The 14,482-nt window shown below is 56.5% G+C and overlaps 1 protein-coding gene across 1 annotated transcript in view; it reads left to right on the top strand.

The window, feature by feature from the left end:
- The window catches only part of LOC117305464 (collagen alpha-2(I) chain-like), a 4,017-nt gene extending 1,948 nt beyond the window's left edge, over nucleotides 1–2,069 (top strand). Inside the window, exon 3 of the mRNA XM_033790333.1 lies at nucleotides 753–2,069. Coding sequence (XP_033646224.1) covers nucleotides 753–1,050 — 298 coding nt within the window. The 3' untranslated portion in view covers nucleotides 1,051–2,069. The remainder of the gene's footprint in view (nucleotides 1–752) is intronic.
- Nucleotides 2,070–14,482: the final 12,413 nt, after the last annotated feature.

Here is a 14,482-nt window from a genome sequence, read left to right on the forward strand (position 1 = left end):
CCAGGACGCCCACTAAATCGCTCGTCCCGCCACGCTCCCATTGCTTTTACACTGATTTGGCAGCTTTTCATTTGGCCGATCCCAGATTTTGTTTCCACCCCCCTATAGTAGCGCCGGCAGGTTGAGGACTGGTGGCACCCACTTACCCCTCCCCATCCGCCGGACTTTGGGCCAAAAAAGGGTCTCTCGGTTCGGTCACCAACCCCCTCGTGGGTCTGGAGACCCACAAACGCCTCTGCTCTGAACTAGACCCGTTCTCGGAACGCAGCGGGCGCCGCTGTCAGCCTACCGTATCTCTTGAGGACTTTTTGCCTCCGAACTCGAGCCGTTTTTCAGAAGCTCGGGGAACTCGGATTTTTGTCCGTCTTCTGGGCTTTTTTTCGGACTTAGTCCGGAGAAGGAGGCCGATTTTCTCCGGGAGCGCGTTTTGCCGATTTCCAGCCGTCTGCCACGGCGTGAATTTCGTCCCGCCCGGTGGTCATTTTCACCGAGAAAGGCCAAGTGCCGTCGGAAGCCTTAACCCGCCCGTGCAACCCGACAGAGCCGGGCCGGCTTCCTACTGCCACGGGCGGGACGGATTGTCGGCGTGCCCGGTTGGCAGCACCGCCGTTCATCAGCCACCGAGGACCCGTGGGGCCCATCGATTTACCCAGAGGGGTGTGGGTACACAGACCAATCTCCGGTTCCCTTGACGGAGCAGCGTGCCTGGCTGGCAGGCACTGCCGTCGGAAGCGTTTACCCGCCCGTGCAACCCGGCAGAGCCGGGCCCGCTTCCTACTGCCACGGGCGGGACGATTTGTCGGCGTGCCCGGTTGGCAGCACCGCCGTTCACTAGCCACCGAGGCCCCGCGGGCCCCTCGATCTACCCGGTGGGTTGGGGGTTCCATGCCCAGCTCCGGTTCCCTTTTCGGAGCAGCGTGCCTGGCCGACAGGCACTGCCGTCGGAAGCGTTTACCCGCCCGTGCAACCCGACAGAGCCGGGCCCGCTTCATACTGCCACGGACGGGGCGAATTGTCGGCGTGCCCGGTTGGCAGCACCGCCGTTATTGAGCCACCGAGGCCCCGCGGGCCCCTCGATCTACCCGGTGGGTTGTGGGGTTCCACGCACAGCTCCGGTTCCCTTTTCGGAGCAGCGTGCCTGGCTGGCAGGCACTGCCGTCGGAAGCGTTTACCCGCCCGTGCAACCCGGCAGAGCCGGGCCCGCTTTCTACTGCCACGGGCGGGACGATTTGTCGGCGTGCCCGGTTGGCAGCACCGCCGTTCACTAGCCACCGAGGCCCCGCTGGCCCCTCGATCTACCCGGTGGGTTCGGGGGTCCGACCCAAGCTCCGGTTCCCTTGACGGAGCAGCGTGCCTGGCTGGCAGGCACTGCCGTCGGAAGCGTTTACCCGCCCGTGCAACCCGGCAGAGCCGGGCCCGCTTCCTACTGCCACGGGCGGGACGTCGGGGGGGTAGGCTGCCGGCTCCAGGACGCCCACTAAATCGCTCGTCCCGCCACGCTCCCATTGCTTTTACACTGATTTGGCAACTTTTCATTTGGCCGATCCCAGATTTTGTTTCCACCCCCCTATAGTAGCGCCGGCAGGTTGAGGACTGGTGGCACCCACTTACCCCTCCCCATCCGCCGGACTTTGGGCCAAAAAAGGGTCTCTCGGTTCGGTCACCAACCCCCTCGTGGGTCTGGAGACCCACAAACGCCTCTGCTCTGAACTAGACCCGTTCTCGGAACGCAGCGGGCGCCGCTGTCAGCCTACCGTATCTCTTGAGGACTTTTTGCCTCCGAACTCGAGCCGTTTTTCAGAAGCTCGGGGAACTCGGATTTTTGTCCGTTTTCTGGGCTGTTTTTCCGGCCAAGTCGGAGAAGGAGGCCGATTTTCTCCGGGAGCGCGTTTTGCCGATTTCCAGCCGTCTGTCACGGCGTGAATTTCGTCCCGCCCGGTGGTTATTTTCACCGAGAAAGGCCCAGAAAGACCGGAGATTCACACCGCCGTGAAACGGCGCGATCGGCCCTCCAAGTCCCTTCCTCGTGAGGCGGTAGCCAGGTTTCCCACAGAACCCGATGGGGATCGGGCCCCGGCTCTCTCGATGCCGGGGGTGGGGACGTCTAGGACGGCCGAACAGGCCGCAGACGCCGAGGGGAAGGTGATTACGGGATAAAAAATTTTTGGCCTCGAAAAATTTCTAAGTCCAAAAACTCGAGAGACACCACCCCCCTATAGTAGCGCCGGCAGGTTGAGGACTGGTGGCACCCACTTACCCCTCCCCATCCGCCGGACTTTGGGCCAAAAAAGGGTCTCTCGGTTCGGTCACCAACACCCTCGTGGGTGTGGAGACCCACGAGCCGATTTGCTCTGAACTCGACCCGTTCTCGGAACGCAGCGGGCGCCGCCAAAAGCCTACCGTATCTCTTGAGGACTTTTGCCTCCGAACTCGAGCCGTTTTTCAGAAGCTCGGAGAACTCGGATTTTTGTCCGGTTTCTGGGCTGGTTTTTCGGCCAAGTCCGGAGAAGGAGGCCGATTTTCTCCGGGAGCGCGTTTTGCCGATTTCCAGCCGTCTGTCACGGCGTGAATTTCGTCCCGCCCGGTGGTTATTTTCACCGAGAAAGGCCCAGGAAGACCGGAGATTCACACCGCCGTGAAACGGCGCGATCGGCCCTCCAAGTCCCTTCCTCGTGAGGCGGTAGCCAGGTTTCCCACAGAACCCGATGGGGATCGGGCCCCGGCTCTCTCGATGCCGGGGGTGGGGACGTCTAGGACGGCCGAACAGGCCGCAGACGCCGAGGGGAAGGTGATTACGGGATAAAAAATTTTTGGCCTCGAAAAATTTCTAAGTCCAAAAACTCGAGAGACACCACCCCCCTATAGTAGCGCCGGCAGGTTGAGGACTGGTGGCACCCACTTACCCCTCCCCATCCGCCGGACTTTGGGCCAAAAAAGGGTCTCTCGGTTCGGTCACCAACACCCTCGTGGGTGTGGAGACCCACGAGCCGATTTGCTCTGAACTCGACCCGTTCTCGGAACGCAGCGGGCGCCGCCAAAAGCCTACCGTATCTCTTGAGGACTTTTGCCTCCGAACTCGAGCCGTTTTTCAGAAGCTCGGAGAACTCGGATTTTTGTCCGTTTTCTGGGCTGGTTTTTCGGCCAAGTCCGGAGAAGGAGGCCGATTTTCTCCGGGAGCGCGTTTTGCCGATTTCCAGCCGTCTGTCACGGCGTGAATTTCGTCCCGCCCGGTGGTTATTTTCACCGAGAAAGGCACAGAAAGACCGGAGATTCACACCGCCGTGAAACGGCGCGATCGGCCCTCCAAGTCCCTTCCTCGTGAGGCGGTAGCCAGGTTTCCCACAGAACCCGATGGGGATCGGGCCCCGGCTCTCTCGATGCCGGGGGTGGGGACGTCTAGGACGGCCGAACAGGCCGCAGACGCCGAGGGGAAGGTGATTACGGGATAAAAAATTTTTGGCCTCGAAAAATTTCTAAGTCCAAAAACTCGAGAGACACCACCCCCCTATAGTAGCGCCGGCAGGTTGAGGACTGGTGGCACCCACTTACCCCCCCCCCATCCGCCGGACTTTGGGCCAAAAAAGGGTCTCTCGGTTCGGTCACCAACACCCCGTGGGTGTTGAGACCCACGAGCCGATTTGCTCTGAACTCGACCCGTTCTCGGAGTTTAGCGGGCGCCGCCAAAAGCCTACCGTAGCTCTTGAGGACTTGGCGCCTCCGAACTCCATCTCGTCGGTCTTTTTTTTGTCCGTTTTCTGGGCTACCCTCTGAAAAAATTTGCCAAGTCCAAACTTTTTTCAGAGTCCAAATTTTTTTCAGAGTCCAAATTTTTTTTTTCGATATTTTTTTTTTCTCATGTCCTTGGCCTACATGGTCCAAATTTTTTTCAGAGTCCAAATTTTTTTTTTCGATATTTTTTTTTTCTCATGTCCTTGGCCTACATGGTCCAATTTTTTTTTCGATATTTTTTTTTTCTCATGTCCTTGGCCTACATGGGTGCGCCATCTCGAACCGCACCGTGCCGAGGGCCAGAGCTCGTCTCTTCACGGTGTATTTTACGCAAACTTCGGGAAGGTGCGTCGCCCGGCGGCATCAACCGGGTGGGCCCCCGATGGCAGGGATCGCTGCTGGGTACGTCCTCTCTCGTGTGCGAAAGTTCTGGCCGAATCGGACCAGGCGTTCGGCCGGGAGGGGCGAATCGCGGACCCCCGTCGCCAAGAGCCAGATGTAATTGGAAATGCTACAACGCCCCAAATCGGTGGTTTTTACGCAAACTTCGGGAAGGTGCGTCGCCCGGCGGCATCAACCGGGTGGGCCCCCGATCACAGGGGTCGCTGCTGGGTACGTCCTCTCTCGTGTGCGAAAGTTCTGGCCGAATCGGACCAGGCGTTCGGCCGGGAGGGGCGAATCGCGGACCCCCGTCGCCAAGAGCCAGATGTAATTGGAAATCCTACAACAACCCGAAGGGATCGGGCCCGGCCCTCTCGATGCCGGGGTGGGAGTCGTCCAGGACTGCCGCAGAGGCCGCAGACGTCGGAGGACAGGTGATTAAAGAAAAATATCCAAGTCCAATAAGAAATTTTTCGAGCCTGGTCAAAAGGCATCTACACCCTATATTAGTGAGCAGGTTGAGGACTGGGGGCACCCACTTACCCCTCCCCATCCGCCAGACTTTGGGCCCAAAGAAGGTCTCTCAGTTCGGTCACCAACACCCTCGTGGGTGCCGGCACCCACCAGCCGGCTTGCTCTGAACTCGACCCGTTCTCGGAGTTTAGCGGGCGCCGCCAAAAGCCTACCGTATCTCTTGAGGTCTTTTTGCCTCCGAATTCGAGCCATTGTACGTCCGTTAATTAGGCCAACTTTTGACAAAAGTCCGAGGAAGGAGCCGGGACCGGGTGCAACCGATTTCCGGCCGTCTGACACGGCGTACATTTTCCACCCGCCCGGTGTTTTTTTGACCACCTAAAAAAATCAAAAGTCCAGAGTACTTTTCTGAAAAATTTTCTGAGTCCAAATATTTTTTTCGGCCAGAGCTCGTCTCTTACCGGCGGGACCCTGCGCCCCAAATCGGTGTTTTTTACACAAACTTTGGGAACATGCACTGCCCGGCGGCATCAACCGGAAGGGCCCCCGGACACAGGGACCGCTGTTGGGTACGTCTTCTCTTGTGTGCGAAAGTTCTGACCGAATCGGAACAGGCACTCGGCCGGGAGGGGCGAATCGCGGACCCCCATCGCCAAGAGCCAGATGTAAATGGAAATCCTACAACGCCCCAAATCGGTGGTTTTTACGCAAACTTTGGGAACATGCGCCGCCCGGCGGCATCAACCGGGAGGGTCCCCGATCACAGGGATCGCTGCTAGATATGTCTTCTCTCTTGTGCGAAAGTTCTGACCGAATCGGACCAGGCACTCGGCCGGGAGGGCCAAATCGCGGACCCCATCGCCAAGAGCCAGATGTAATTGGAAATCCTACAACAACCCGAAGGGATCGGGCCCGGCCCTCTCGACGCCGGGGTGGGAGTCGTCCACGACGGCCGCAGAGGCCGCAGACGTCGGAGGACAGGTGATTAAAGAAAAATATCCAAGTCCAATAAGAAATTTTTCGAGCCTGGTCAAAAGGCATCTACACCCTATATTATTGTGAGCAGGTTGAGGACTGGGGGCACCCACTTACCCCTCCCCATCCGCCGGACTATGGGCCCAAAGAAGGTCTCTCGGTTCGGTCACCAACACCCTCGTGGGTGCCGGCACCCACCAGCCGGCTTGCTCTGAACTCGACTCGTTCTCGGAGTTTAGCGGGCGCCGCCAAAAGCCTACCGTATCTCTTGAGGTCTTTTTGCCTACGAATTCGAGCCATTGTCCGTCCGTTAATTAGGCCAACTTTTGACAAAAGTCCGAGGAAGGAGCCGGGACCGGGTGCAACCGATTTCCGGCCGTCTGACACGGCGTACATTTTCCACCCGCCCGGTGTTTTTTTTGTCCACCTAAAAAAATCAAAAGTCCAGAGTACTTTTCTGAAAAATTTTCGAAGTCCAAAATTTTTTTTTCAGTATTTTTTTTCTCTCATGTCCTTGGCCTACATGGGTGCGCTATCACGAACCGCACCATGCCGAGGGCCAGAGCTCGTCTCTTACCGGCGGGACCCTGCGCCCCAAATCGGTGTTTTTTACACAAACTTTGGGAACATGCACTGCCCGGCGGCATCAACCGGAAGGGCCCCCGGACACAGGGACCGCTGCTGGGTACGTCTTCTCTTGTGTGCGAAAGTTCTGACCGAATCGGACCAGGCACTCGGCCGGGAGGGGCGAATCGCGGACCCCCAACGCCAAGAGCCAGATGTAAATGGAAATCCTACAACGCCCCAAATCGGTGGTTTTTACGCAAACTTTGGGAACATGCGCTGCCCGGCGGCATCAACCGGGAGGGTCCCCGATCACAGGGATCGCTGCTAGATATGTCTTCTCTCTTGTGCGAAAGTTCTGACCGAATCTGACCAGGCACTCAGCCGGGAGGGGCGAATCGCGGACCCCATCGCCAAGAGCCAGATGTAATTGGAAATCCTACAACAACCCGAAGGGATCGGGCCCGGCCCTCTCGACGCCGGGGTGGGAGTCGTCTAGGACGGCCGCAGAGGCCGCAGACGTCGGAGGACAGGTGATTAAAGAAAAATACCCAAGTCCAATAAGAAATTTTTCGAGCCTGGTCAAAAGGCATCTACACCCTATATTAGTGAGCAGGTTGAGGACTGGGGGCACCCACTTACCCCTCCCCATCCGCCAGACTATGGGCCCAAAGAAGGTCTCTCGGTTCGGTCACCAACACCCTCGTGGGTGCCGGCACCCACCAGCCGGCTTGCTCCGAACTCGACCCGTTCTCAGAGTTTAGCGGGCGCCACCAAAAGCCTACCGTATCTCTTGAGGTCTTTTTGCCTCCGAATTCGAGCCATTGTCCGTCCGTTAATTAGGCCAACTTTTGACAAAAGTCCGAGGAAGGAGCCGGGACCGGGTGCAACCGATTTCCGGCCGTCTGACACGGCGTACATTTTCCACCCGCCCGGTGTTTTTTTTGTCCACCTAAAAAAATCAAAAGTCCAGAGTACTTTTCTGAAAAATTTTCTGTCGCAAATTTTTTTTCGGTGTTTTTTTTTTTCATGTCCTTGGCCTACATGGGTGCGCCATTACGAAACACACAATGCCGAGGGCCAGAGCTCGTCTCTTACCGGCGGGACCCTGCGCCCCAAATCGGTGTTTTTTACACAAACTTTGGGAACATGCACTGCCCGGCGGCATCAACCGGAAGGGCCCCCGATCACAGGGACCGCTGCTGGGTACGTCTTCTCTTGTGTGCGAAAGTTCTGACCGAATCGGACCAGGCACTCGGCCGGGAGGGGCGAATCGCGGACCCCATCGCCAAGAGCCAGATGTAATTGGAAATCCTACAACAACCCGAAGGGATCGGGCCCGGCCCTCTCGACGCCGGAGTGGGAGTCGTCTACGACGGTCGCAGAGGCCGCAGACGTCGGAGGACAGGTGATTAAAGAAAAATATCCAAGTCCAATAAGAAATTTTTCGAGCCTGGTCAAAAGGCATCTACACCCTATATTAGTGAGCAGGTTGAGGACTGGGGGCACCCACTTACCCCTCCCCATCCGCCAGACTTTGGGCCCAAAGAAGGTCTCTCAGTTCGGTCACCAACACCCTCGTGGGTGCCGGCACCCACCAGCCGGCTTGCTCTGAACTCGACCCGTTCTCGGAGTTTAGCGGGCGCCGCCAAAAGCCTACCGTATCTCTTGAGGTCTTTTTGCCTCCGAATTCGAGCCATTGTACGTCCGTTAATTAGGCCAACTTTTGACAAAAGTCCGAGGAAGGAGCCGGGACCGGGTGCAACCGATTTCCGGCCGTCTGACACGGCGTACATTTTCCACCCGCCCGGTGTTTTTTTGACCACCTAAAAAAATCAAAAGTCCAGAGTACTTTTCTGAAAAATTTTCTGAGTCCAAATATTTTTTTCGGCCAGAGCTCGTCTCTTACCGGCGGGACCCTGCGCCCCAAATCGGTGTTTTTTACACAAACTTTGGGAACATGCACTGCCCGGCGGCATCAACCGGAAGGGCCCCCGGACACAGGGACCGCTGTTGGGTACGTCTTCTCTTGTGTGCGAAAGTTCTGACCGAATCGGAACAGGCACTCGGCCGGGAGGGGCGAATCGCGGACCCCCATCGCCAAGAGCCAGATGTAAATGGAAATCCTACAACGCCCCAAATCGGTGGTTTTTACGCAAACTTTGGGAACATGCGCCGCCCGGCGGCATCAACCGGGAGGGTCCCCGATCACAGGGATCGCTGCTAGATATGTCTTCTCTCTTGTGCGAAAGTTCTGACCGAATCGGACCAGGCACTCGGCCGGGAGGGCCAAATCGCGGACCCCATCGCCAAGAGCCAGATGTAATTGGAAATCCTACAACAACCCGAAGGGATCGGGCCCGGCCCTCTCGACGCCGGGGTGGGAGTCGTCTACGACGGCCGCAGAGGCCGCAGACGTCGGAGGACAGGTGATTAAAGAAAAATATCCAAGTCCAATAAGAAATTTTTCGAGCCTGGTCAAAAGGCATCTACACCCTATATTATTGTGAGCAGGTTGAGGACTGGGGGCACCCACTTACCCCTCCCCATCCGCCGGACTATGGGCCCAAAGAAGGTCTCTCGGTTCGGTCACCAACACCCTCGTGGGTGCCGGCACCCACCAGCCGGCTTGCTCTGAACTCGACTCGTTCTCGGAGTTTAGCTGGCGCCGCCAAAAGCCTACCGTATCTCTTGAGGTCTTTTTGCCTACGAATTCGAGCCATTGTCCGTCCGTTAATTAGGCCAACCTTTGACAAAAGTCCGAGGAAGGAGCCGGGACCGGGTGCAACCGATTTCCGGCCGTCTGACACGGCGTACATTTTCCACCCGCCCGGTGTTTTTTTTTGTCCACCTAAAAAAATCAAAAGTCCAGAGTACTTTTCTGAAAAATTTTCGAAGTCCAACATTTTTTTTTCAGTATTTTTTTTTTCTCATGTCCTTGGCCTACATGGGTGCGCTATCACGAACCGCACCATGCCGAGGGCCAGAGCTCGTCTCTTACCGGCGGGACCCTGCGCCCCAAATCGGTGTTTTTTACACAAACTTTGGGAACATGCACTGCCCGGCGGCATCAACCGGAAGGGCCCCCGGACACAGGGACCGCTGCTGGGTACGTCTTCTCTTGTGTGCGAAAGTTCTGACCGAATCGGACCAGGCACTCGGCCGGGAGGGGCGAATCGCGGACCCCCAACGCCAAGAGCCAGATGTAAATGGAAATCCTACAACGCCCCAAATCGGTGGTTTTTACGCAAACTTTGGGAACATGCGCTGCCCGGCGGCATCAACCGGGAGGGTCCCCGATCACAGGGATCGCTGCTAGATATGTCTTCTCTCTTGTGCGAAAGTTCTGACCGAATCTGACCAGGCACTCAGCCGGGAGGGGCGAATCGCGGACCCCATCGCCAAGAGCCAGATGTAATTGGAAATCCTACAACAACCCGAAGGGATCGGGCCCGGCCCTCTCGACGCCGGGGTGGGAGTCGTCTAGGACGGCCGCAGAGGCCGCAGACGTCGGAGGACAGGTGATTAAAGAAAAATACCCAAGTCCAATAAGAAATTTTTCGAGCCTGGTCAAAAGGCATCTACACCCTATATTAGTGAGCAGGTTGAGGACTGGGGGCACCCACTTACCCCTCCCCATCCGCCAGACTATGGGCCCAAAGAAGGTCTCTCGGTTCGGTCACCAACACCCTCGTGGGAGCCGGCACCAACCAGCCGGCTTGCTCTGAACTCGACTCGTTCTCGGAGTTTAGCGGGCGCCGCCAAAAGCCTACCGTATCTCTTGAGGTCTTTTTGCCTACGAATTCGAGCCATTGTCCGTCCGTTAATTAGGCCAACTTTTGACAAAAGTCCGAGGAAGGAGCCGGGACCGGGTGCAACCGATTTCCGGCCGTCTGACACGGCGTACATTTTCCACCCGCCCGGTGTTTTTTTTGTCCACCTAAAAAAATCAAAAGTCCAGAGTACTTTTCTGAAAAATTTTCTGTCGCAAATTTTTTTTCGGTGTTTTTTTTTTTCATGTCCTTGGCCTACATGGGTGCGCCATTACGAAACACACAATGCCGAGGGCCAGAGCTCGTCTCTTACCGGCGGGACCCTGCGCCCCAAATCGGTGTTTTTTACACAAACTTTGGGAACATGCACTGCCCGGCGGCATCAACCGGAAGGGCCCCCGATCACAGGGACCGCTGCTGGGTACGTCTTCTCTTGTGTGCGAAAGTTCTGACCGAATCGGACCAGGCACTCGGCCGGGAGGGGCGAATCGCGGACCCCATCGCCAAGAGCCAGATGTAATTGGAAATCCTACAACAACCCGAAGGGATCGGGCCCGGCCCTCTCGACGCCGGAGTGGGAGTCGTCTACGACGGTCGCAGAGGCCGCAGACGTCGGAGGACAGGTGATTAAAGAAAAATATCCAAGTCCAATAAGAAATTTTTCGAGCCGGGTCAAAAGGCATCTACACCCTATATTATTGTGAGCAGGTTGAGGACTAGGGGCATCCACTTACCCCTCCCCATCCGCCGGACTATGGGCCCAAAGAAGGTCTCTCGGTTCGGTCACCAACACCCTCGTGGGTGCCGGCACCCACCAGCCGGCTTGCTCTGAACTCGACTCGTTCTCGGAGTTTAGCGGGCGCCGCCAAAAGCCTACCGTATCTCTTGAGGTCTTTTTGCCTCCGAATTCGAGCCATTGTCCGTCCGTTAATTAGGCCAATTTTTGACAAAAGTCCGAGGAAGGAGCCGGGACCGGGTGCAACCGATTTCCGGCCGTCTGACACGGCGTACATTTTCCACCCGCCCGGTGTTTTTTTTGTCCACCTAAAAAAATCAAAAGTCCAGAGTACTTTTCTGAAAAATTTTGTCCAAAAATTTTTTTCGGTGTTTTTTTTTTCTCATGTCCCTGGCCTACATGGGTGCGCCATTACGAACCGCACAATGCCGAGGGCCAGAGCTCGTCTCTAACCGGCGGGACCCTGCGCCCCAAATCGGTGTTTTTTACACAAACTTTGGGAACATGCACCGCCCGGCAGCATCAACCGGAAGGGCCCCAGATCACAGGGACCGCTGCTGGGTACGTCTTCTCTTGTGTGCGAAAGTTCTGACCGAATCGGACCAGGCACTCGGCCGGGAGGGGCGAATCGCGGACCCCCATCGCCAAGAGCCAGATGTAATTGGAAATCCTACAACAACCCGAAGGGATCGGGCCCGGCCCTCTCGACGCCGGGGTTGGAGTCGTCTACGACGGCCGCAGAGGCCGCAGACGTCGGAGGACAGGTGATTAAAGAAAAATATCCAAGTCCAATAAGAAATTTTTCGAGCCTGGTCAAAAGGCATCTACACCCTATATTATTGTGAGCAGGTTGAGGACTAGGGGCACCCACTTACCCCTCCCCATCCGCCGGACTATGGGCCCAAAGAAGGTCTCTCGGTTCGGTCACCAACACCCTCGTGGGAGCCGGCACCAACCAGCCGGCTTGCTCTGAACTCGACTCGTTCTCGGAGTTTAGCGGGCGCCGCCAAAAGCCTACCGTATCTCTTGAGGTCTTTTTGCCTACGAATTCGAGCCATTGTCCGTCCGTTAATTAGGCCACCTTTTGACAAAAGTCCGAGGAAGGAGCCGGGACCGGGTGCAACCGATTTCCGGCCGTCTGACACGGCGTACATTTTCCACCCGCCCGGTGTTTTTTTTGTTCACCTAAAAAAATCAAAAATCCAGAGTACTTTTCTGAAAAATTTTCTAAAGCCAAATTTTTTTTTCAGTATTTTTTTTTTCTCATGTCCTTGGCCTACATGGGTGCGCCATAATCAAAAGTCCAGAGTACTTTTCTGAAAAATTTTCTAAGTCCAAATTTTTTTTTCAGTATTTTTTTTTTCTCATGTCCTTGGCCTACATGGGTGCGCCATCACGAACTGCACCATGCCGAGGGCCAGAGCTCGTCTCTTACCGGCGGGACCCTGCGCCCCAAATCGGTGTTTTTTACACAAACTTTGGGAACATGCACTGCCCGGCGGCATCAACCGGAAGGGCCCCCGATCACAGGGACCGCTGCTGGGTACGTCTTCTCTTGTGTGCGAAAGTTCTGACCGAATCGGACTTGGCACTCGGCCGGGAGGGGCGAATCGCGGACCCCCATCGCCAAGAGCCAGATGTAAATGGAAATCCTACAACGCCCCAAATCGGTGGTTTTTACGCAAACTTTAGGAGCATGCGCCGCCAGGCGGCATCAATCGGGAGGGCCCCCGATCACAGGGACCGCTGCTGGGTACGTCTTCTCTTGTGTGCGAAAGTTCTGACCGAATCGGACTTGGCACTCGGCCGGGAGGGGACTTGGCACTCGGCCGGGAGGGGCGAATCGCGGACCCCCATCGCCAAGAGCCAGATGTAAATGGAAATCCTACAACGCCCCAAATCGGTGGTTTTTACGCAAACTTTAGGAGCATGCGCCGCCAGGCGGCATCAATCGGGAGGGCCCCGATCACAGGGATCGCTGCTGGATATGTCGTCTCTCTTGAGCGAAAGTTCTGACCGAATCGGACCAGGCACTCAGCCGGGAGGGGCGAATCGCGGACCCCATCGCCAAGAGCCAGATGTAATTGGAAATCCTACAACAACCCGAAGGGATCGGGCCCGGCCCTCTCGACGCCGGGGTGGGAGTCGTCTACGACGGCCGCAGAGGCCGCAGACGTCGGAGGACAGGTGATTAAAGAAAAATATCCAAGTCCAATAAGAAATTTTTCGAGCCTGGACAAAAGGCATCTACACCCTATATTAGTGAGCAGGTTGAGGACTGGGGGCACCCACTTACCCCTCCCCATCCGCCAGACTATGGGCCCAAAGAAGGTCTCTCGGTTCGGTCACCAACACCCTCGTGGGTGCCGGCACCCACCAGCCGGCTTGCTCCGAACTCGACCCGTTCTCAGAGTTTAGCGGGCGCCGCCATAAGCCTACCGTATCTCTTCAGGTCTTTTTGCCTCCGAATTCGAGCCATTGTCCGTCCGTTAATTAGGCCAACTTTTGACAAAAGTCCTAGGAAGGAGCCGGGACCGGGTGCAACCGATTTCCGGCCGTCTGACACGGCGTACATTTTCCACCCGCCCGGTGTTTTTTTTGTCCACCTAAAAAAATCAAAAGTCCAGAGTACTTTTCTGAAAAATTGTCTAAGTCCAAATTTTTTTTTCAGTATTTTTTTTTCCTCATGTCCTTGGCCTACATGGGTGCGCCATTACGAACCGCACAATGCCGAGAGCCAGAGCTCGTCTCTTACCGGCGGGACCCTGCGCCCCAAATCGGTGTTTTTTACACAAACTTTGGGAACATGCACCGCCCGGCAGCATCAACCGGAAGGGCCCCCGATCACAGGGACCGCTGCTGGGTACGTCTTCTCTTGTGTGCGAAAGTTCTGACCGAATCGGACCAGGCACTCGGCCGGGAGGGGCGAATCGCGGACCCCCATCGCCAAGAGCCAGATGTAATTGGAAATCCTACAACAACCCGAAGGGATCGGTCCCGGCCCTCTCGACGCGGGGGTGGGAGTCGTCTACGACGGCCGCAGAGGCCGCAGACGTCGGAGGACAGGTGATTAAAGAAAAATATCCAAGTCCAATGAGAAATTTTTCGAGCCTGGTCAAAAGGCATCTACACCCTATATTAGTGAGCAGGTTGAGGACTAGGGGCACCCACTTACCCCTCCCCATCCGCCGGACTATGGGCCCAAAGAAGGTCTCTCGGTTCGGTCACCAACACCCTCGTGGGTGCCGGCACCCACCAGCCGGCTTGCTCTTAACTCGACTCGTTCTCGGAGTTTAGCGGGCGCCGCCAAAAGCCTACCGTATCTCTTGAGGTCTTTTTGCCTACGAATTCGAGCCATTGTCCGTCCGTTAATTAGGCCACCTTTTGAAAAAAGTCCGAGGAAGGAGCCGGGACCGGGTGCAACCGATTTCCGGCCGTCTGACACGGCGTACATTTTCCACCCGCCCGGTGTTTTTTTTGTCCACCTAAAAAAATCAAAAGTCCAGAGTACTTTTCTGAAAAATTTTGTCCAAAAATTTTTTTCGGTGTTTTTTTTTTCTCATGTCCCTGGCCTACATGGGTGCGCCATTACGAACCGCACAATGCCGAGGGCCAGAGCTCGTCTCTAACCGGCGGGACCCTGCGCCCCAAATCGGTGTTTTTTACACAAACTTTGGGAACATGCACCGCCCGGCAGCATCAACCGGAAGGGCCCCAGATCACAGGGACCGCTGCTGGGTACGTCTTCTCTTGTGTGCGAAAGTTCTGACCGAATCGGACCAGGCACTCGGCCGGGAGGGGCGAATCGCGGACCCCCATCGCCAAGAGCCAGATGTAAATGGAAATCCTA

This window comes from Asterias rubens, chromosome 22 (genome assembly GCF_902459465.1).
Source record: "Asterias rubens chromosome 22, eAstRub1.3, whole genome shotgun sequence".
NCBI classification, from domain to species: domain Eukaryota; kingdom Metazoa; phylum Echinodermata; class Asteroidea; order Forcipulatida; family Asteriidae; genus Asterias; species Asterias rubens.